At 52.7% G+C, this 22,686-nt stretch overlaps 2 protein-coding genes across 3 annotated transcripts in view; one reads left to right on the top strand and one right to left on the bottom strand.

The window, feature by feature from the left end:
* PGS1 (phosphatidylglycerophosphate synthase 1) overlaps positions 1–1,544 on the top strand; it is a 108,488-nt gene extending 106,944 nt beyond the window's left edge. For both annotated transcript variants that reach the window (XR_009537629.1, XM_060134749.1), the window contains one exon: positions 1,130–1,544. The gene's annotated coding sequence lies outside the window, so the exon portion shown is untranslated. The remainder of the gene's footprint in view (positions 1–1,129) is intronic.
* The window catches only part of DNAH17 (dynein axonemal heavy chain 17), a 110,983-nt gene that overhangs the window by 69,072 nt on the left and 19,225 nt on the right, over positions 1–22,686 (bottom strand). The window contains exons 14-25 of the mRNA XM_060134746.1: positions 19,985–20,093; positions 19,543–19,646; positions 17,547–17,687; positions 14,452–14,595; positions 12,426–12,608; positions 9,588–9,842; positions 7,886–8,055; positions 7,135–7,357; positions 5,418–5,534; positions 5,236–5,322; positions 3,712–3,864; positions 373–621 (exon numbers count right to left, since the gene is read on the bottom strand). Coding sequence (XP_059990729.1) covers positions 373–621; positions 3,712–3,864; positions 5,236–5,322; positions 5,418–5,534; positions 7,135–7,357; positions 7,886–8,055; positions 9,588–9,842; positions 12,426–12,608; positions 14,452–14,595; positions 17,547–17,687; positions 19,543–19,646; positions 19,985–20,093 — 1,935 coding nt within the window. The remainder of the gene's footprint in view (positions 1–372; positions 622–3,711; positions 3,865–5,235; positions 5,323–5,417; positions 5,535–7,134; positions 7,358–7,885; positions 8,056–9,587; positions 9,843–12,425; positions 12,609–14,451; positions 14,596–17,546; positions 17,688–19,542; positions 19,647–19,984; positions 20,094–22,686) is intronic.

Below are 22,686 nucleotides of genomic sequence, written 5' to 3'. Positions count from 1 at the left end.
GCCTTCTGTGAGTGTCAAGGCCAGTGACCCCCCACTGGGGGATACCCCTGGGAAAATTTGGGTGCTAGGACTCTGTGTTCCGGTGGCGCGTGGGGGACCCGGGGAGCTATTCCTCCGCCCCAAACGTCCTGAGCCCCGGGGACATTCACCTTTCAACCAGAACTGGCTGCATAATTTGAGGAGCCTGGTGCAAATCAAAATGATGGGGTCCCTTGTTAAAAAATCATTAAGGACTTCAACATGGTGACAGCAGAGCATCCAACCCAGAGCGCAGAGCCCAAGCACCTCAAAGCCGGCTTTATCAGCGCCAGCCCCGCCCATCCTGTAGCGAGTCCCCAAGGAGCAGCGCCCTCCTCCCCCGAGGCGTGGTACCTGGGTGGCCTGCATGAGCTGCTGCCAGTGGCGGTTCCGGATGGCGGGGTTCTGCAGCTCACTCACGGCGCGCAGGGACGCGATCGTGTTCTTCACGGTGTTGTCCAGCCCCACGAAGGCATCCCAGCCCTTCACCTCCTTGTCCAGGGACCTCACAGCCTTGGCGAACTTCTGGCAGTCTATGTCCATCTGCTCGACGTTGATGTGCTTCCACTTGGTGGTCTTCCAGTCACCGATGCTGGTGTTGACCTGAGATGGAAACTCTCACTGTCTCCTCTACTGGGGACACTTCAGGAAGGCACCTGTGCCACCTTCCTGCCATTGCTCTCAGGAAGCAAAATCCAATGAGTCTTGAGAACTAATGACAGAGCTTGGTAAAGTGGGTGGATACGAGGGGGGAAAAAACCAACAACCCAGTTCTATCATGAAAGATTCAACTTAAAAGTCAGCAGTTCAGAGGTATTTTGGCAAAACGTGGGCTCCGTCACTGCTCACCAGGATCTAGTTCTGTCCCACTTCCTGGTGCAGCCACGTCAGTTGCCTCGACCAATGGAATGTGGGTGATGCCCGACACCTGGGGGCAGAAGCACTGGATTGCCAACGCCTGGCCCCCAGTTCCCTCCGTCTGCCTTGGCAATGGTGGATGCGTGCACTGAGCTGCCCAAGGGTTGCTTGGAACTGGAGTGTGGACTTTGCGTGAATGAGAAATACATGTCTGTGGTTAACTACACACGGTTTTTTTTTTGTTTTGTTTTAGGGCTGTCTGTCACTGCAGAGTAACCTAGCTTATACTGACTGATTAAAAACACCAGAAGATATTTCACTCACGAAAGGATGAAACAAGACACAGGCACTACTGGGAGACAACGCTACCAAGAGTGGAGACAGAACCCTGTGAGGCCACAGTCTTTAATTCAGGGTAGGCTGAGAACAGCCGTGAAGCTGGATGGGCCGGTCCTGGAGCGGGTCAGAGGTTGCTGAGACAGGCTTGGGGTGGAAAGACACGGTCTTGACAGACATCCGTGTCAGATAAAGATAAACAATTGGGGTGTTTACAAGAGATTTACCTTGCAGATCCCAAGACTCGAAACCTTAATCCCCACAGGAATTGATGGCCCTTTCTGGTGCGTTTAAGCTGCTCTGTATCCGTGATCATAAAATTGTCCTGGCTAGTTTGTTTTGGAGAATTTTTCTTGCAACACCCTGACCAGAAACGCTTATCGTCATCTCCTGGGAAAAGTAACCGTATTCTTGGGTCTGCGCTAAGGGTTGTTTATTGAGGGAAAGTGCAGCATCCTCATCTGACTTCACCGACTGTTCAGTAATGTCGTTCATGCACAAGAGACTTGAATTCAGTGAACTGCGAAAACAACAAAGCATCGAGAGGCATCGATGGGTTCGCTCTCTTTGGGGGTGGTTGTGAGGTAGCCTGGGGCTCCAGAGATGTTTTTCCCCCTCTCTGTGAGGAATAGGTAGATTCAGCATGGTCAAGATGAAGACGTTTAGAGCATTTCACTATGATGTAATTAAAAAAAAAATAAGATAACTGACAAGACAGAGCCTGCTCCTGGGTGGGGACAGTGAATACGGCTGTCAAGAGGGGAATTCTCCCCAGATTTGCTCATGGAGTAGATTTAACTCTAGCTACAGTCGTAAGAGTTTTCTTTTGGAGGGAGGAGGATTTTTCAGAGACTCTGAAGTTCGTTCAAGAGCACAAGAGAGAAGAGCTAACACAGGCTTAGAGAACGAACTCATGGTCACCAGGGGGAAAGAGCGGGGAGGGATAGATTGGGAGTTTGGGATTGACAGGTACACACTGCTGTATTTAAAATGGATACGTGTAGGGACTTCCCTGGTGGTGCAGTGGTTAAGAATCTGCCTGCCAATGCAGGGAACATGGGTTTCAGCCCTGGTCGGAGAAGATCCCAAATGCTGCGGAGCAACTAAGCCCGTGAGCCACAACTACTGATCCTGCGTTCTAGAGCCCGAGAGGCACAACTACTGAGCCCAAGTGCCGCGAATACTGAAGCCTGCGCACCTAGAGCCCGTGCTCCGCAACAAGAGAAGCCACCGCAATGAGAAGCCCGCGCACCGTAACGAAGAGTAGCCCCCGCTCGCCGCAACTAGAGAAAGCCCGCGCACAGCAACGAAGATCCAACGCAGCCAAAAATAAATATATTAACAAAACAAATAAAATGGATAGTTGTATATGTATGGCTGAGTCGCTTTGCTGTGTATCTGAAACTATCACAACATTGTTAATCGGCTATACTCCAATATAAAATAAAAAGTTTAAAAAAAACCTAAATTGTATATGGAATAAATACTTTAATTTCTCTAAAAAAAAAAAGATAACCAGGGACTTCCCTAGCGGTCCAGTGGTTGGGACTCTGTGCTTCCACTACAGGGGGCACGGGTTCGATCCCTGGTTGGGGAACTAAGATCCTGCATGCCTCGCGGCATGGCCAAAAAAAAATTTTTTTAATAAAATTAAGCCATTATCTATTAAAAAAAAAAAAGATAACCAACAAGGAGCTACTGTCTAGCACAGGGAACTCCTCTCCATACTCTGTGATAAATGGGAAAAGAATATGAAAAAGAATAGATACATGGTCCTACTGGCTCTGCACCTTTGTAAAAGAATGTCACCTATAGCTTGAAATATTCCCGGGCTTGACCTTTAAAGGTATAACACTTTTCCATTCATATAGAGATTAAAAAGTTGCAGAACAGAAAATAACACTTGTCTTGTTGAAGGTCGACATTGTGACCAGAACTATGTGGACAGCTGCAAGAACAAAGGATTCAGCACCAAGAAGTTTGCAACAACCAGCCACACTCCCTCCCCTTTTAGTATACAAGAAGCCTGAATTCTACTCAGGTAAGAAGGTTCTTTGGGACACTAGTGGGCCATCTTCTCGGTCTGCTGGCTTTCCAAATAAAGTCGCTATTCCTTGCCCCCCCCCAAAAAAAAGAATAGGTACATGTATGTGTATAACTGAACCACTTTGCTGTACACCTGAAACTAACACAACACTTGACTGACTATACTCCAACATAAAATAAAATGAAATAAAAAATAAAAAGAGAGAAGAGCTAAAATATCCCTGGAAATACAGGAGCCAAGAGGTGCGACTGGGGAGCGAACACGCGCACATCTGCTGTGGACACACAGCCTTGATACCAGGAGCAGTGAGGCTTCCTACTCGTCTTTTTGCCTCCATCAACCATCAGAGGCGGCTGTTACGGAAGGATAACGGGAGCGCCCCCTCTTGGTGCTGGGATGCTGCCCGTGGAGCCCCTCCAATCCCGCCCCCTGAGGCTTGGCGCCCCCCTCACCATGATGATCATGTCCCAGAGCTCCTTCAGCTGGCGGACCTCTTTGTGACAAGCCTTGAGCTGCTTGTAGTCCGGCACTGTGACCTCGAACAGGCTCCCGGATTTGCACAGAGCCTCCATGACGCCCTCCATGGACGCGATGCTCTTTTGTTGCTGGGGGCGTGCAGAAGCCGGTGAACAGGGTGCCGGCACTCGGCGGAGCCTTCCCCGTCTCCCCCGCCACGTCCCCGTGAAGCCCAGAGCCAACACCACGCACACAGGGTGGCGGCAAACTTTCCAGCTGGGAGGGCAGCGGCCCCCCCGCCCGCCCCCAGCTTCTCCTCTGATGGGAGGGTGGGTCATCTCGGCGAGCTCAGGTGTGAGGACTGACTCTTAATGGATGTTGCATGAATGCCAGACTTCCTCCTAACATTTTCTGACTTTCCAGAACCTCCCCCATTCTCTCACTGTATATATTTGTATTGTATTAAAATGTATATAAGTAATGCTTGATTGCTTTGAAAACTAGAAAAATCTAGATAAGCAATGAGGAGGAAAAAAAGATTCGTCCTGAGCCACACGACTAAGTGCGAGCAGCTGCGAAAGCTTTGGTGTGGAGTGTGTACCACTCTCGACTGGGTACACAGGGGGTCCTGAGTGTTTGCACCCTGCCTTGCGGGCCTCTCTCACCATGGACATGGTTCCTAAACAGACTTGACAGGGGAGTTCTTCAAAGAGCCTAGCCTGCGTCCACGGCTAAGTGCTCGGGGGGCTCGAAGGAGAGAATGGTGGCATCTATGCTGTGGGCTGGGGGCGTGACTGAGAAAATGCCAATGTAGAGAGGGCAGGATCTTGGCCTCTGGGAAGGGTGGGCTTCGAGGCTGAGCAGGGGAAAGAGCAGAGGCTCGGGGGAGGGAAACTGTGGGGTGGCCCTAAAGGACATCTTGGGGTGCCCTTGCGCTCACTCACGCCTGTGGTACTGCAGAGTGTGGTCGAGGTGTGGGCTGGGGCCCGGGCACAGTGGGGGCTGAGCACTGTGCCGGGAGCATTGCGGTGCCCCCCTGTGCTCCTGGGGGCCCCCCAGGCCCCATGTACCCCAAACGCCCCTGCCAGGTGGAAGTCCATCGGGCCTGAGCCTGAATGGGCTGCCCGGTCCGGGGCCATGGAGCCGGCACGTTGGACACTGACCATGAACTTGGGCAGTGGGAACCAGGGGACACAGGTGAGGCTTGGCCACCAGCTGCACGTGGCGAGTCAGGGAGAAGAAGGCGCCAGGGAGCAGGGTGAGTGCAAAGCCCGAGGGGACAGCAAACTGCTGAACGTGGGGACCTAGGAGAGGGAGGGGCTGAGCCGCAGGGTGGGTTTGTGAGGCTCGTAGGATATTCAGATGTGCACACACACGCACACACACACACGTGCACGGCCCCGAGCCCAGTCCCATCAAGGCCACGTTTCTGGGCTCATGAGAATGACAGCTTGAGGAAGGATGAGAAAGCATCAGGGTCCCCAGAGTTACCACCCCATCTCCTCCTTGAGCAGAAGTACCTTACTGAGGGACTTGTAGGGGTTGGGGTCGCTGAAGCTGAACGGGGCTTCTTGCCTGAACTTCTCTCTGAACTCGTGCTGCTTGAGCTGCAGGAGGACCACGTGGAAGCCATCAGGCTCCCGCCCCAGGGCCCAGCTACGGTGCACGCTGCGCCCCGCCCCGCCCCCTGAGGCCGTGGTACCTCGAACTGCTGGCATTTCCGTCGCAGGATGCTGACCTCGTTGGCCTGCAAGGGTGCCACGTTCTGCTTCACCTGGATGGCCAGCTTCTTGGTGTTGGTCCACTGCTCCGGCAGTTCCTACACAGGCAAAGGCCAAGGACCACTCCTTTTCCTGCTCTTTTTAAAATTTTCTACTGTGAAGTAATTACAGACTCAGGGGGAGTTGCAAAAATAGCACAGAGAGTCCTGTGTGCCCGCCCCCAGCCTCCCCTGGTGGTGGCATCTCACAAAGCAGAGGCTCGACACCCAAACCGGCATCTGACACTGGGGCGTTTCTGTTAGCAGGTGATGGAACTTGGCGGTTTTCACCCTGTGTTTTAAGCTGAATCCATGTGTGCGTGTGTCGTGTGCATGCATGCACGTGTGTGTGTGTGTGTGAGTGCATGCGTCGTGGGCGTGTGCAGTCCTAGGCAATTCTACCTCATGTATAGATTCCCATAACCCCCGCCGTGATCCACATACCTTGCTGTCCATCACGGTGAGGGAACTGTCTTGTGTTACCTCCTTGTACCTGCACCCAGCACCGCCCCCCGCCCCAACCTGGGCAGCCACTAACCTGTCCTCCGTTTCTACGATTTTGTCATGGCAAGAATGGCTTTAGCAATCAGACGAATTTTTGTATTTTCCAGTTCTCCACACTTGGGCAAATATTGTACTTATTATAAAATATTTTAAAGAAAAAAATCCCAGCCCCCAAATTCTTTACCCACAAATAGACATTGTTTCACATTCTTCTACGATTAACTAACAGTCTGTTGGCAGCGACACACCTCAAATGTTTGTCAGAATTTTTATCTCACCGCTCGCCCTGTTCATAGCCCTGGAGCCCCTGGGGCCCGGCCACAAACGGTTCGAATCCTGGTCCTTAGCTGAGCCCCGGGTGGGGCAGCTGGGGCAAAACACAACGTGCTCTAAAGCAGGGCCTGGGCAGCATGAGATCACCGCGGAGATCACGGCGGCCACCGACCCACAATCGACACACAATCCTGTCACCCCTGTGCTGTGGGGTCTCGGGCACTGGCTGGAGTTAGTGCCTCCCGGCAGGGGGAGTCACACCTGTTTGACCAGTCCCAGAGCCAGGGCAGAGAAGTGGGGGGCAGGCAGCCAGGTCTGGGAGGAGACAAACTCCAGGGGGGTGGCTGGGCTGTGGCTTCAGCACCCAGCTTCTGCACTACCACCGCCCCAGCCCAGCTGCACATACAGCTGCTCTGACACCGACAGCAGACGCTCTGCGAATTAGCTGTAAAGCACTGGGCTTTTGGAAGTCCCCTTCAGCCTCCCTGCTGTGGCCCACCTGTCCCACGCGGGGCCGGGGCCGGCTGCGGGCCTTCTGGGCGCCCTCACCCAATCAGGTCTCTGCTGACCCCATTCTTGGTCTCCCAGCCCTCGTGCCCAGGCTCCTGCTGCGCTCAGGAGCAGGTGTGGGACTTGAAGGTACTTTTTATCCACTGAAACGCCAATCAAATGGAAGAGCTACTGCCGCCCCCTTCTGGAGGCCGCCTCACTGTCCCCTTGTCTCCAGAGAGCCCTGTCCTCCCACCCTGCCATTCCACGGGGACCCCATGTCTAGCAGAGGAGGTCTAGCCTGCAGGCTCCGGCACAAGAGCCCGCCCTCCTCTGGCTCCGGCCCTGCCCGCAGCTCCAGCTCCCCCAGCGGGGGCCCCCCAGGCCTGTTTACCTGAAGCTTCACGTGCGTCTCCTCGGGCATCTCCTCCCCATAGGACTTGAGCAGCTCGATGGTCTGCTTCAGGGGCTCAAACATGTTGTCGGTGGCCGTCTGCCTCTCCTTGACCTTCATCAGATGCCCCATCACTTCCACGAGGCCGTCATAATCCCCCTCCTTGAGAGGCTTCATCAAGCCCGCCCTGGAGACTTTCATGAAGGCTTCTAGGTCTGCGAGGCTGGTGGGCGAGAGGCCGCCTGTGATGGGTGCCTGCCCAGCACCCCTGTGCCTCACCGGCTCGCCTGGTCGGCGAGTCCCGCATGGAGCCACGTCTCAGGGCAGCCTTTGCTGGGCGTCCCGGACAGAGGAGCTGGATTACACGCTCTCCTGGCTCCACGCCCCTCCCGGCCCCGACCCCACCTGTAACTGCACGGGTACCACCGGCACGTTTCACGCCAGGCTTCCCTGCCCGACTCAGGGCTCCTGAACGGTTCCTTGGCATCTGTAGCCCAGACACGGTAAGTGCTCAGTAAAGAAGCAATGACCGAGGGACCAGGACCTCCACGCCCTGCCAGGTGACACCTTCCTGCTGGGACCCACCCTCTGTGGGGCTGCCGGCCTCTGAGCCTGACCTTCACTCCAACAGCCACCCGGTTTGGGGGAGGAGGTGTCCAACCGACACTTCATGGAAGGCTGCCTGCAGGTGCCCCTCGCACATGGCCCTCTGGGGCATGATCAGTGGCAGGCCAGCGGCCCTGGGGCCCACCTGCTGACCACGTTGTTGCTCAGGTGCCGCTTGAACATGAGGCTCCAGCGCCTGATGGTGTTGAGGAGGGCCTGCTTGAAGGGCCGGCAGTCACACTGCAGCCAGCCGTTGAACACCTTGGTGTTCTCGCACTTGGACACCTCCTCATACAGCTTCTCATAGGAGTCGATCTGGAAGACACAACCCCGTTCACCTGTCGGGCTGCCGGGGCCAGGGGCTGGGGCCAGCACAGCACGTGTGTGGGGGGGAGGCCCTCACGAGGCACTAGTTTCCTTCTCCCAGCACCCCCGGGGTGCCCTGCGGCCCAGCAGTCTATCCCTGACACGGGACAGCCTGTCAAAAACGGACGTCATCAAGCAAGGCCAGCAGGGGCCAAAAGTTTCAAGGGGTGAATGGGGTCCCGGGCACCCATGGGGCATCCCTTAACTCTATGCTGCTGCACGTCCTTGGGCTCTCAAGCTCCACCAGCCAGCTGTCCCCCCACCCCATGTGCATCTCCCTGTGGCTGGGTCACCCTCACTGAGCTTCAGGAAAAGAGGTGAAGTTTTGTAAGTTCGTTATGTTTTCTCATGTCCTATATCCTGGTTTTTTTGCCACATTGCACGTCTTGCGGGATTGTAGTTCCCTGACCAGAGATCGAACCCAGGCTATGGCAGTGAAAGCTCTGAGTCCTAACCACCAGACTGCCAGGGAATTCCCATCATGCTCTATATTACTGACGCTCTGGTACTGGGGGCCTCGCTGACCCTGGAGGGACTGCCCCTGCCCCCTGGCTGGCCAAGTCCTAGAGACGGCAGACAACCCCCCAGGACCACACCTTTCACATGCAAACAACCAACCAGAGCTCACAACCCAACCGCCGCCTCTATGGGGCTCTCACACTCCAGGCCACTGTCCCCCTGCCCTAATCACCCCAGGGCCAGGCCCCTGACAACCCGGGACAGCCAGTGCACCCCTGAATCACTGATCCAAACTAGCCCATCCTAAGCCTGCTCGCCCCGCCTTGCCCATTCTTCCCCATGAAGACCACAGTTCAGGCTCTCAGCCACGCTTTCCCCTCATTCCCTCGGCCTCCTGCCCGACGCTGGTGCCTCCCCGCGTGGCCCTACGTGGCCCTGCATGGCATGGAGTGTCCCCCTCCTCTTGGGAGCCGTGAGTCGCAACCTCTCTTTTCACAGCAGGCGTCTGCTGATCTGTTGGTCTCTCCATACTTGAATTATAATAAAACTTACATTTAAAAAATGTTCACCCTGGACTTCCGTGGTGGCGCAGTGGTTAAGAATCCGCGTGCCAATTCAGAGGACATAGGTTCGATCTCTGGTCCGGGAAGATCCCACATGCCGCGGAGCAACTAAGCCCGTGCGCCACAGCTACTGAGCCTGCGCTCTAGAGCCCACGAGCCACAACTACTGAGCCTGTGTGCTGCAACTACTGAAGCCCACGAGCCTAGAGCCCGTGCTCCACAACAAAGAGAAGCCACGGCAATAAGCCCACACACCACAACGAAGAGCAGCCCCCGCTCGCCGCAATCAGAGAAAGCCCGCGTGCAGCAACGAAGACCCAACACAGCCAAAAATAAATAAATAAATAAATAAATAAAAATGTAAAAACAATGTTCACCCAAGTTTTAAATCAAGTCCAGTGCCCCTCCACGGCAGGGATTCTGGAGTTGAGGAAGCCGGTGGGTGAGGTTCACACACACCTGCTGCTGGAACTGGGCGAGGGTAGGCGGCATCTTGGGGAGGGTCTCCTCGGCCTGGGGGTCCCAGTCATTTGGGCTGATCGCGTGCCCATAGATGAGGAAGCTCTTCATGACCTCCTGGGGGTCGTCCATCCACAGGTAGGCGTAGCGCTCGAAGGAGTCCTGGTACTCCTCAGCCTCCTTTATGGCGCTGATGACCAGGTTGGACAGCTCCTCCCCCATCTCTATGAGGTCGGTCATGTCTTCCAGGTCGGTCTGCGAGGGGCAGGAGGGGCGCAGATGGGTGAGCGCTTCGCCCGTGGTCTCCCCGCCCTGGAGAGTGGCTCCCTGTTGGTGCAAGTTGGCTAACCTCTCTAGATGGGACGCAGGGACATCTGCAAACAATGTTTGCAATGTTCTCCCGTGAGAAGATACACTGGACGTGACTTTTGCCAGGCAAACCCCAGGACGACTCACGTGGCTTCATTCATTAAGTAGTTACTCAGAATCTGCTGTGTGCATGCAGGGGGAGGGGGCCCTAGGGGTGTCGACAGGGCTCATGTGATGTGGACAGCCCAGGAGTGGGGTCAGATTTTCACCAAAAAAATCACAGAAATGAGACATCATGACTCTGACCCTTGCATTCAGGTGTAACAGGGAGGAGGTGGGGGAACGCTCCCTGGGGAAGTGACCATTGGTCTGAGAACTGATGGACTGTAGGTAAAGAGCAAGAGTAGCAACACAGCACGTGCAAAGGCCCTGTGCTGGGAGGGAAGCAGATGTGTGAGGACCTGCGTGGAGACCACATGATGGCCGGAGTAGGAGCACGGGAGGCCCGGACTGGACAGGATGCTCTGAGTTTCAAGTGACAGAAAACCCAACCCAAATTGGTGTTAGCGAAAAGGCAGTGATTGCCTTATGTAACTGGAGAATCTCAAGGTGGAGGGTGTGTATTAACCATGTTTTTAAAATTTCCTGTATCTTAAGAAGCTTTGGCATCTTAAAAAATCTTGCTGGCTGGGGAGAGACTGCCCCTCTTAGGGCCAGCCAATACTAAGAGAGCAAAGGGTTGGGGTGGGAGCACACCTTTCACGTGAAAACCAGCCAATCCCCCAACCGCCTACTTTATCTAACTAACCCTCACACTCCAAGCCCATGTTCCCCCTGCCCCATCACCCAGGGCCAGGTACCAGATAACTGGAGACGACCCCCATAGCCCTGAGCCGCCGATGTGCAGACTGGCTGGCCCCGAGTGTTTTCCCTGGTCCTGTCTCACCTTCCCGCAGAAACCCCAGCAAAGCCTCTGGCCTGGGCTCCGCCCTCCGTCCTGCTTCTGCTTTCTGACCAACCTGCTGCCTCCCCCGAGACCCTGAGTAGCCAGCCGTGCTTCTCCTTTCCAGGGGAACTGTGAGTGACACTAACATTTTCTGTCAATGGCACTGACCTCTCCATGTAGTCACTCGGTCACTTCTGTGAATTAAAATCTCATGGATACAAATGAGACCAGAGCGGGGCGTGCACAGCCTGGGGTACGGCCTGATCACCGGGACCCTTATTCTGCTTTGTTCTGTCCTGTTCATCATGCCAAGCCCCTCGGGACCCCGGGTGGGTGCAGGAGCCCCGGATGCGCATCCTGTCAGATTCTGGAGCACACGTGGGAGTCCAGCTCTGTGTTGGGTGTACTCTTGAGCTGACCACTGGTGGCACAGTTCACTTTATTCTGAGCTGTGCAACAGCCTGCTGTGTGCACTTGGGCCAGAAATACCACCTTTTTGCGGCTCAGGAATCCTCAAGCCATTCTCTCTGCCTGGAAATCCCCTTCCACCCTTCAAGACTCAGAACGCGCGTCAGCTCCTCTGGGAAGCTGTCCTTGACCTTGCCAGGTATTTCCTCATGTCCTCACATCACTACATTCACTCACACATGCACACGTATGCACACATACCTCTGTCCCTAATAGCACAGAGCATCTCGCTGTAAATATTTATTACAAATAATACGCGCCCACTATCAAAAAGTTCAAATGAGGCAGAAGCACGTAAAATAAAAAGCTCCCTTGGCGTCCCCTGTCCTCCTACCATCCTCACCCCGATCCTGTTTCCCAGAAGCAAGCACTCTTAACAGTTTGGAGTGTATCCATAGGAGGGCAGGCTTTTGTTTTGTTTGAATGAATGAAATCACATTCTAAACATTGTTCCACAACTTAAACACTTAATAACAAACGTGTCGCGAGCAGCTTTCCATCCCGGGCTCCCTTTTGGGATTCATCCGGATGCCTTTGTCTGGATGGGCCGGAATCTACTGAAGGACACCTGTGTTTGATGGTCATTTAGGTCTTTTCCAATTTTTGTTTAACTGCCCCACAAACCATGCTCCGACAAACACACCTTCTCAGATCTCCCTTTGGCGGGGGGTGGGGCTGAATTTCCCACACCTTTGCATCCCCGGGATCTGATCTGACTGCATTTTACGTGTCAGATGCACATTAGGTGTTTAATGCATTCAGAGCAAATGGGTGCGGGAGCCCATGCAAGGCGCATCTGTCAAAGAGCCTGCATGCTCAGAGGATCACGGGGTTTAAATTACGGGAGGGAGTGAAGTACCAGTGAGGGTGGAGATGCACACTTGGCGTCTTATTGGGGGTGGGGAGCCGTCAGGGGAATGAAAACCAGGTCGACCGAGGAGAAGCCACTCTGGGGAGAAAGATGGGATCTCAGGAGTGGAGAGAGAAATCTGGGCCACCGTCCTGGGGAACCCGATGGAATGGAAGCCTCTGGGCTCCTCTTCACCTTCAGGACCCATTAGGGGTAGCAGTTGGTGGCAGGGAAAGGGGTGGGGCCATACCAAGCCCAGACTGACCTTGTAGTTCATCCTGCCCTTGGCCAGCCTGGGGATGAGCTTGGCTGCATTGTAGATGTCAGTGACCAGGCTCCCGATCAGCGCCAGGAAGCCCTGCTCCCTGCCCACCTCCAGGGACGGATTGAAGACCAGCCCATCCTCGTCCAGCTCCATGCGGACCTCAAACAGCGGTGCGATGCTCTCCTGAAACAGGCCGTCATGGGGTCAAAGACTTGCCCTGGGCTGAACCATTTTCAGTGCCCGGATGTTCACCCCAGCCCCAGACAAGGTATACGGCTGACTCCTGCTGGCTGGGGCCGCTGCAGAGAACACACTTCCTCAGGGCCCTTGAGCGAGAGCTACACAACCAAATGCAACGCCATCGGGCCAAATGCAGGCTGGGTGTCCAGGGCGGGATACAGCAGTGATCGTGAGTGCCGAGGAGACCCGTTACCTCCGTTCAAAGCCCATATCTGCTACTGTCTAGCTGCGTGGCCTTGGGCGATACCTCGGCTTCCCAGTTTCCCCAAATATACAACATGAGCACAGCTGCTCTATAGAACAGAGGCGATCACTGTCCCCGTCTCTTTGGGTTACCGTGAGGACTAGAGGGACGCCTAGCACATAGAGCGCGTGGGGTGGTGGCTGCCTCAGGTGCTCCAGCAGTTGTGGCCACGGTGCTCAGTGGGGCAGGGAGTGCCACAGACAGGCGGGATGGTCTCCGCTGGGCTCCAGGAGGACAAGCCCTCACGTCCCTTGGAGGTTCTGTTTCTAAAGCACACACGCCATAACCCTGTCTATTCCCTCTTGGGAGGCTCCCTCTTGGGAGGCTGCGAGGCTGAGCTGCAGCCTCATGTGTAAGGGGACAGGGTAGAGGCTCGCCCAACGTACCGGCGAGCCTCAAAGTGCGGGCCAAAGCCCACGGGTGGCCTCGGGACCTGCTCTGCGGCCACTGATCTTCCTCCAAACGTAGTCCCATGCTGGCCCTGTGGGTGGCTGGCTTGAGAGACCCCTGTTCTATGACTGAGTAGGGCGGGGTCTGCACTCGTGCCTGAGTGAGCTGCTAAGTGGGAGAGGTCTGTTGTCACAAACTCAGGGGACCAGACTTTTCTAAAGCCTTTGGCTCAGGGGTCCGCTCCCGCTGCTTGGCCACTCACGAACACGGGGGCTCCCTGGGATTTTCTGAGGATGCTTTGTTATCGGGGTCTCATCATGCTTTTGATCGTGACTCTCCTCTCTTTGTAGTGATAATTTAGTTTGTAAGTTTACTATAAATTAGCTACCTTCATTGCTGATACCGTGTCACTGTGCCTTGCTTGGTGAGACTTAACAGTTGGTAATGCCGGCTACTTTCATCAACAGAATCTGGGGTCTGTGATTTTCTGGGGACAAGCGCCCTCTGCAGCTTGTGTAAGGGCATCTCACTGCAGTGCTCACCATCCTTTCCTGCGGGTAGGCTTTGGGGGGGAGAGTGTCTCTCATCTTGCCCTCCTGGCAGTATTCAAAATCACTTGGGAACCACTGTAGTGAAAAGGACATGGGCAGGGAATAGCTCTTGGAGAACAGGCTGGGATGCAATTAACCAGCAAAGCCACAGTGCTGACCTGGTTTAAGCTTCTACTCAATTCAGCAGAGGGTTGAGCGGGCTGGGGGCTGATGTTGCCGATAGGAGGGCACCTCCCACCCCCAATCAGCATAAGGAGGGGGCAGTGGTACCCGCTTTTCCTCACCTGGCAGCAGCATAGGACAACTCAGATCCCTGTAGGTGTTCTATAGCCCACTTACGCTGCAGCATATTTAAGGACCAGATGTCCTGAGCACCTGGGACTGAGCAGGGTCCCGGGACGCAGGACTTTCAGGTTTAAAATCGGGACGAATTGGTCACCCTGGGAAGACTTTAATAAGTCTGTTCATTTGTAACATGACAGTCTGTTCTTTCATCAGGAAACCACAGATTATAGATTCCAGCGTCAACCTTTCTCATATTTATAATATCATAATACACATATATGTATATGCATATATGTATCTCACATTTGTAACTTACATCTACAACCATGTTGTCCATTAGGTGATTTAGAGACTTGCGAATGAAATGCTCAAATTCATCCAAGACCATGCTGTCAACGTAGTTGACATAATCCTTCCAGGGCTGGCTCGTCGTATTCGCTCTGAAGAGTTCCGCATTTTCCTGCAAACAGAACCACGTGGCTGGCTGTCGTCTCACTGGTCCACCTGTTCCCTCTTTAGGCAATTTATTCAACAATTCCCTGGGCTACCCTCATCCTCGTTCACACCCTCCACACACAGTGGTCTGCTTTCGGCTTCTTGAACCCTCCAGGCTCTTCCTGCAGGCTGCTCCCTCCCATTCATGCCAGGTGTGGCTTCTTCTCATCTTTTAGGTTTCAGGTCAAATGTCAGCTCCTCACAAAGGCCCTTCTTGACCACCCCCCATTCATCTCAGGTTTGGTTCCTGTCCCTGCCCGCCGACCTGTGTTCCCTCTAGCAATTTGTTATTTGTGCCTGTGATGGCACAGATGACAATTCTGAATTATTTTGTCTTTGGTCTGTACCTCCCCTTGATGCCAGGCATCACGAGGACAGGGATTGACTGTCTTTTCCACCATTATACCTCCAGCACTAAGTAGTATGCCTGGAACAGAGCAGGAGCTGGTGGGTGGGTGGGTGGGTGGATGGATGGATGGATGGATGGATGGATGGATGGATGGATGGATGGATGGATGGATGGATGGATGGATGGGTGGATGGATGGGTGGGTGGGTGGATGGATGGATGGGTGGATGGATGGGTGGGTGGGTGGGTGGATGGATGGATGGATGGATGGATGGATGGATGGATGGATGGGTGGATGGGTGGATGGGTGGGTGGATGGGTGGATGGGTGGGTGGGTGGGTGGATGGGTGGGTGGATGGGTGGGTGGGTGGGTGGGTGGGTGGATGGGTGGGTGGGTGGGTGGGTGGGTGGGTGGATGGGTGGATGGATGGGTGGGTGGGTGGGTGGGTGGGGGCTGGGTGGGTGGATGGATGGATGGATGGATGGATGGGTGGATGGATGGGTGGATGGATGGATGGGTGGATGGATGGATGGGTGGATGGATGGATGGGTGGATGGATGGGTGGATGGATGGATGGATGGGTGGATGGGTGGATGGATGGGTGGATGGGTGGGTGGATGGATGGGTGGGTGGATGGATGGATGGATGGATGGATGGATGGATGGATGGATGGATGGATGGGTGGGTGGGTGGATGGATGGATGGGTGGGTGGGTGGATGGGTGGGTGGGTGGATGGATGGGTGGGTGGGTGGGTGGGTGGGTGGGTGGGTGGGTGGGTGGGTGGGTGGGTGGGTGGGTGGGTGGATGGGTGGGTGGGTGGGTGGATGGGTGGGTGGGTGGGTGGATGGATGGGTGGATGTTTGGGTGGGTGGATGTTTGGGTGGGTGGGTGGATGGATGGGTGGGTGGGTGGGTGGGTGGGTGGATGGGTGGATGGGTGGATGGGTGGATGGATGGGTGGATGGGTGGATGGATGGGTGGATGGGTGGATGGATGGATGGATGGGTGGATGGATGGATGGATGGGTGGATGGATGGATGTTTGGGTGGGTGGATGGATGGGTGGGTGGGTGGATGGATGGGTGGGTGGGTGGGTGGATGGATGGATGGATGGATGGATGGGTGGATGGGTGGGTGGGTGGATGGGTGGGTGGATGGGTGGGTGGGTGGATGGGTGGGTGGGTTGGTGGGTGGATAGATGAAACTGTAAGACACTGAGTGCTACAGGAAAACACAAAGATGAATGTGACCCAGTCTGTACCCTCAGGCAGTTATATTCTAATAGGGGAGAGAAGACACAGGCTTAAATAACTTCAGTGTAACAATGGTTCAAATGACCATTATGGGAGTAGAGGACTCTGACAAATGCTGTGATAACAAAGCCTTGTCAATTGCTCGCTGGCCTCTGCCTCACTGGGGTTCCTGTTCCCTCCTGGCTCCCCCTCCAGCTGGGCTAGTGTGCTGTGAACCTCTTCCCAATGCTAAGCTAGATTTATCTCTCCCATGTTGTTTCCAACACATCTGGTAATGTTAATAGGTTAATCGGTTAACTCTTCCAAATAACCTTTTTGCAGTCTAACATGTTAATTTCGTTGGCCCTTCTGGCACCAGGGCAAAGGGGAAAGGAAGAGGATCTGGAAACAAGACAAAATATTTCTTGGTCCAGTCAAGTCACTCCACAGGGGCAATGACCTTCCAATCAATGACTTGACCATGAGAACAGCCCAGCACAGACCCTCCTCCTGGGGGGCCTGCTGGTCTGTCTGGATGTGGCGACCCATCATTTAAGGCCATAGCAATGATTTGCACCATGCACTGGGAAACCCCGAAAACCTGTCCTGAAAATATCTTGAGCTCGGTGGGGTGGGGGGGCGGGCAGTTTTCTCCTTTCCAGGCCAACGCAGAGCTGCACCTTTCACATTTGCCTCAGAAATAGGCGAAAATGCAAGCTGGCTAAAGTGGCCACGGACGGAGGAAGACAGAGGAAGGCGTGAGAACCCCATGCTGCCGGGAATCAGGCAGAGCTACCAGGGGCATGAGGCTCCCATTCTGCATCCCCCTCCGACCGTGCCCGTGCCTGTGGGGCCCCGGGCCCAAGGACCCTTGAGACGGCTGGCAGAAAGGAATAACCCTCAGGCCGGGCAGCCCAGCAAGCACGTGCCCGCACATTATCCCAGTTTCAACGTGTTGGCACCCAAACACCACAGGGCACCCACATCCTGTGCTCCTCTCTCTTTCCGTGCTGCTGGGCCTTCCTCACACTCAGGGGTGGCAAGCCGTGATACAGCTTCTCCCAGGGACTTGGTACGAAGGTGTCACTTGTCCACACCGATTCATGTGGGGTGGGGGGAGGGGGCTCTGACACCCTTAGGGGAGGAGGGCAGACACGTGACAAGAGGAATCAGACTTCCGGGGGAGCAGTTAGCAGGGTCTGCTACTGTAAGATCGGACTCCTGGATTAAAGGTCTTAGACTCCTGACGTTTTCTGAAGCCTCGAGCTCTCCCTCCTCCCTCCCCGGCTGCGGAGAGCCCATGGCCTCTCCAAGGCCCTCCCGGGCAGCTCCTTACCATGACCATGGACTGGATCTTCAGGCCGGCGTCCTTGACCGCGGTGTAGCGCTTGTTGAGGTTGGCCACCCTCCCGTCCAAGTCTAACAGGGCCTCTTTCTTGTTGTCCTTCCTTTCAAACATTGGGCTGGCCGACCAGTCCTGGAGGGAAAAGGTGAGCGGGAGAGAAGTGTCTGAAGAAAAGCTTCTGGCCCTACTCCCTCCTACACAGCCTTTAGAGTGAGTGTCCCCATCCTAGGCTGGCCTCGCAGAGGCCAAGGGGCCGCTGAGGACTGTTGGCCAGAGAGCCTCCAATGATGTGACTCAAAACCAACCAGGGCCTTGGAGGACCACGGAGAGACCTCTGTGCATGTTCCCCAGTCAGGCCCCAAAGGAGCCCCTCTAGGGGAAGGAGTGTCTGACCCTCTTGTCGGGGAACCTCAGGAGCTGGGGGTGACGGGACATGGCAGCCAGATCTGGAGACACGTGTGGAGATGCTCAGAGTACAGGCCAGAAAGGGACACACAGGAGAGAATGAGTGACTGGAGAAGGTGCCTGGGGGCTGAGGCAAGGTTGCCATTTTCGGATTGAAAGTACTTTGTGGATCCAGGGAACATTAACAAAAGGAGACACACGTCTGGATACACTCTGGTGACACGTCTGAACACTGAAGATGACCAAGGACTCTACCTACCTCTGGACGGAGAGAACAGGAAAGTCAAAAAATATCTTTCAGAGGAAATATCAAATATATCAGCAAAGGGAAGTCATACCTTTGTCAGCTTTTTCAACATTGAGGCTATAAGCAGGGGTGGCTGTGGCCTGAACTGTGCCTCCTCCCACAAATTTATATGTTGAAGCTCTAACCTCTAACATCTCAGATGTTACTGCATTTGGAGAGAAGGTCTTTAAAGAGGTGATTAAAGTGAGGTCATTAGGGTGGGCCTAAATCTGATATGGCTGGTGTTCTTATAAGAAGAGGAGATTAGGACATAGACACAGAGGGACGACTGTGCGAGCACACAGGGAGAAGACGGCCGTCTACACACCCAGGAGAGAGGCCTCAGAAGAAACCAACCCTGCTGGCACCTTGATCTCAAACTTCTAGCCTCCAGGACTATGAGACAATACATTTCTGCTGTTTAAGCTGCCCAGTCTCTGGTCCTTTGTTATGGCAGCCAGAGCAGACGAGTACAGGGATGCTTCTAGGCTACTGAAAGAAAAGGACCATATCAGAAAATCCTTTACTTGGACAAGACAGCTATAGGTAACATCCAAAGAAAGATAGTTTTGGAAAGCAAGGATTCATAAAGTAGGTCATCAACGCACCCTTTCTGAGGCAATTACTTGGGGAAATAATCTGATTGAAAGAAAACTGAATCAGAAAACAAATCAGAAAAAGATGGGGTGAGCAATGGCTTTTGCTTACAATGTATTGAGTTAAATCTAAGTGGATGGTGATGAAATGAACGTCAATTGTAACGAAGGAAAGAGTTTCACACCGTGATAAGCCAAAGGGGTCTCAAAACAGAAGAGGTGTTTTCTAATGAACAAACTAGCGCTGGCCCAGGGCAGGTGTCTGCAAGTGCAGCCACTGATGACAAACCATGGTGGGGGAGGGAAGTGCTAGCGAAGGCTTTCCCCCAGTTTTCTGGATGAGGCTTGAAAGCAAGGACCTGTGCTGCTCTGCATCGAGGGAGGAGTGTGTTCCCGGTGGGGCCGAGTCTGAGCGCATCTCCACCCCCACCCTCGTTCCTGGCACCCACCTGGCGGAGGGACCTGCCCACACACTTGCTGAGCTCAACAGACCCAGATGGAATGGAGCTCTGCAGAGTGACCAGGGGCCCTTCTGCCTTGGGGCCACCCTGACGTCACCATGGTACAGCCCAGAGCCTCACACAGCAGGCCCCCACTGCCTTGGGCACTTTCCGTGATCGTCTCCGAGGGGGCCCGTTTCCCCAGGACCCTCTCCGGGGTCCCCATTTAAGCCCCGCTCTGTGCTTTGCAGGTTACTCACCTTCATGGCCTGGGAAATCCCCTCTATGTTTTGCTTTGCTTTTTGTATCCTGTTCTGCAAGTTGTATAGCATTTCTCGCATCTCTTGAATATATTCAAACACACCTAAAACAGAAGCATAAAGGGATCTTACAAAATGAACGATTTAGCAAGGGCTGGCTTAACACTCGTTATTACAACACAATGCTCGGCGAGTCTGTCCGCTTCTCCGGACAGACTCTCTGCTTCTTTTCCTCTGAAGCAGAGGAAATCGCGGAGAGCTTCCCAAAAGGCAACGCTGAGGAATAAAGCACATCGTGTCTCTTGGGAAACAAGGTCTCCCTATCCCCACGTAGGCGGATCACTAATTCCACAGGAACTCCAGGTGGCCGACAGGTTGGACCCGGCCCTCCATCCCCCTCACCCAAGTTCAACCTAAGGGGGAATGAATGTCGCCTTTGTACCTTGGCCGTTCCAGAATAAGGTCGTCTCAGCGGCCAACAATTTGACATCGATTGTTTCCAATTCTGACTTTATCAGTGGAAATTCTACGTCCTTCACAGTGGTCATTATCTGCAAAACAAGGGCTACAGTTTCAGGGCCTTTGTTCCAAATCCAAGCAGATTTAAAATCGTCTCCTGGTAAGGGTGTTTATTACTCAATCCCAACCAAACCAATTACAGTTAGTGTTATTTAATTGGGAATTATGTGTACATCAAAGTTCAGGAGATTCCAACTTTTAAAATTATTTTTTATCACCAAGGATTTACGTATATACTTAACTCCTAATCACCCATGTTATGGGGTAGAAAGAGAAGGGAATTCACTAATGCAAAAACAGTGCGTACGTAATCCAAAGCTTAAAATATCCGGCTTAGAATCATAAAAAGAAAATCAGAGGAATACACACTGGTAACTGGGACACTTCTGGGGCGTTTCTCAGAACATCGCCTTGCCTATGATCTAAGGCTCGGAATGTGATCATACAAAGGAGGTCCAGGATTTGTGGAGAAGCTGTTTCACTTGTTAAAGCATCAGAGTGAACAGTAGGGTAGGTTCCATACAGGCTCGATACGGGTCTACCCTGAGCTAAGAAATTCATGTAACACTCGAAAACCTCGATTCACAGAACAGAAAAAAAAAAAGACAGAGTGTGTATACAGTTTTCATTAATTATTCCTTTAAATAACAAGCACCAGTTGTGCTTTGGAATATTGTCCTATCTGGCAACATTTTGATTTACATGTAAGTTTTCAAGGACAGGTCTACTCTCTAAAGTGAGGGATGTACATAGAATTCAAATTGTACATTAGATGCTATTTGCCTTTCACAATAATTCTTTTTTTTTAACATCTTTATTGGAGTATAACTGTTTTACAGTGGTGTGTTAGTTTCTGCTGTATAACAAAGTGAATCAGCTGTACATATACATACATCCCCACATCTCTTCCCTCTTGCGTCTCCCACCCACCCTCCTAACCCACCCCTCTAGGTGGTCACAAAGCACAGAGCTGATCTCCCCGTGCTATACGGTTGCTTCCCACTAGCTATCTATTTTATGTTTGGTAGTGTGTCCATGCCACTCTCTCACTTTGTCCCAGCTTACCCTTCCCCCTCCCCGTGTCCTCAAGTCCATTCTCTACATCTGCGTCTTTATTCCTGTCCTGCCCCTAGGTTCTTCAGAACCATTTATTTTTTTAGATTCTACATATTAGCATATGGTATTTGTTTTGCTCTTTCTGACTTACTTCACTCTGTATGACAGTCTCTAGGTCCATCCACCTCACTACAAATAACTCAGCTTCATTCCTTTTTACGGCTGAGTAATATTCCATTGTATATATGTGCCACATCTTCTTTATCCATTCATCTGTCGATGGACACTTAGGTTGCTTCCATGTCCTGGCTATTGTAAACAGAGCTTCAATGAACATTGCGGTACATGACTCTTTTTGAATTATGGTTTTCTCAGGGTATATGCCCAGTAGTGGGACTGCTGGGTCATATGGTAGTTCTATTTTCAGTTTTTTAAGGTACCTCCATACTGTTCTCCATAGTGGCTGTATCAATTTACATTCCCACCAACAGTGCAAGAGGGTTCCCTTTTCTCCACACCCTCTCCAGCATTTACTGTTTGTAGATCTCTTGATGATGGCCATTCTGACCGGTGTGAGGTGATACCTCACTGTAGTTTTGATTTGCATTTCTCTAATGATTAGTGATGTTGAGCATCCTTTCATGTGTTTGTTGGCAATCTGTATGTCTTCTTTGGAGAAATGTCTATTTAGGTCTTCTGCCCATTTTTGGATTGGGTCGTTTGCTTTTTTAATATTGAGCTGTATGAGCTGTTTATATATTTTGGAGATTAATCCTTTGTCAGTTGCTTTGTTTGCAAATATTTTCTCCCATTCTGAGGGTTGTCTTTTCATCTTGTTTATGGTCTCCTTTGCTGTGCAAAAGCTTTTAACTTTCATTAGGTCCCATTTGTTTATTTTTGTTTTTATTTCCATTTCTCTAGGAGGTGGGTCAAAAAGGATCTTGCTGTGATTTAAGTCATGGACTGTTCTGCCTATGTTTTCCTCTAAGAGTTTTATAGTGTCTGGCCTTACATTTAGGTCTCTTAATCCATTTTGAGTTTATTTCTGTGTATGGTATTAGGGAGTGTTCTAATTTCATTCTTTTACACGTAGCCGTCCAGTTTTCCCAGCTCCACTCACAATAATCCTTGACATATATTTGGTACTTTAAATGGTGCCCCCTCCCCACCCATGTCCCCCTTTTCAGACAATTAACTCTTAGAAAAGGTACGGTATGGCAGAGAAATAAAGGTTAACAGCTATTACCAGTGGAAACCAGACAGGAGCAGAAGAAAGCACTGACGGAATGAAAAGTGAGTCAATGTGAAATCTTGATTCCATTTATCAGAGTTTGGATATTAAACAATTACACGAATAGCCCAGACAAGAGCTAAATGTTATTATGCCTTTGTGATTGCCCAGAGTAAACACAGCTCACAGCGCTGAGATCCATTTGATACGCCCTGTTTATTATTTTTCAGCAGCCTATATAATAAATCCACACCTTTAGGGCATTTTTCCCAGACCCCCCAGCAGATCCCTTAAAGCCCCACTCCAACACTCACCTAGCTCAAACATTAATAGATATT

The sequence above is a fragment of the Lagenorhynchus albirostris genome, chromosome 20, assembly GCF_949774975.1.
Source record: "Lagenorhynchus albirostris chromosome 20, mLagAlb1.1, whole genome shotgun sequence".
Classification (NCBI taxonomy): Eukaryota; Metazoa; Chordata; class Mammalia; order Artiodactyla; family Delphinidae; genus Lagenorhynchus; species Lagenorhynchus albirostris.
Note: the sequence above shows the minus strand (reverse complement) of the source record. Positions and strands in the feature narration are given on the sequence as shown.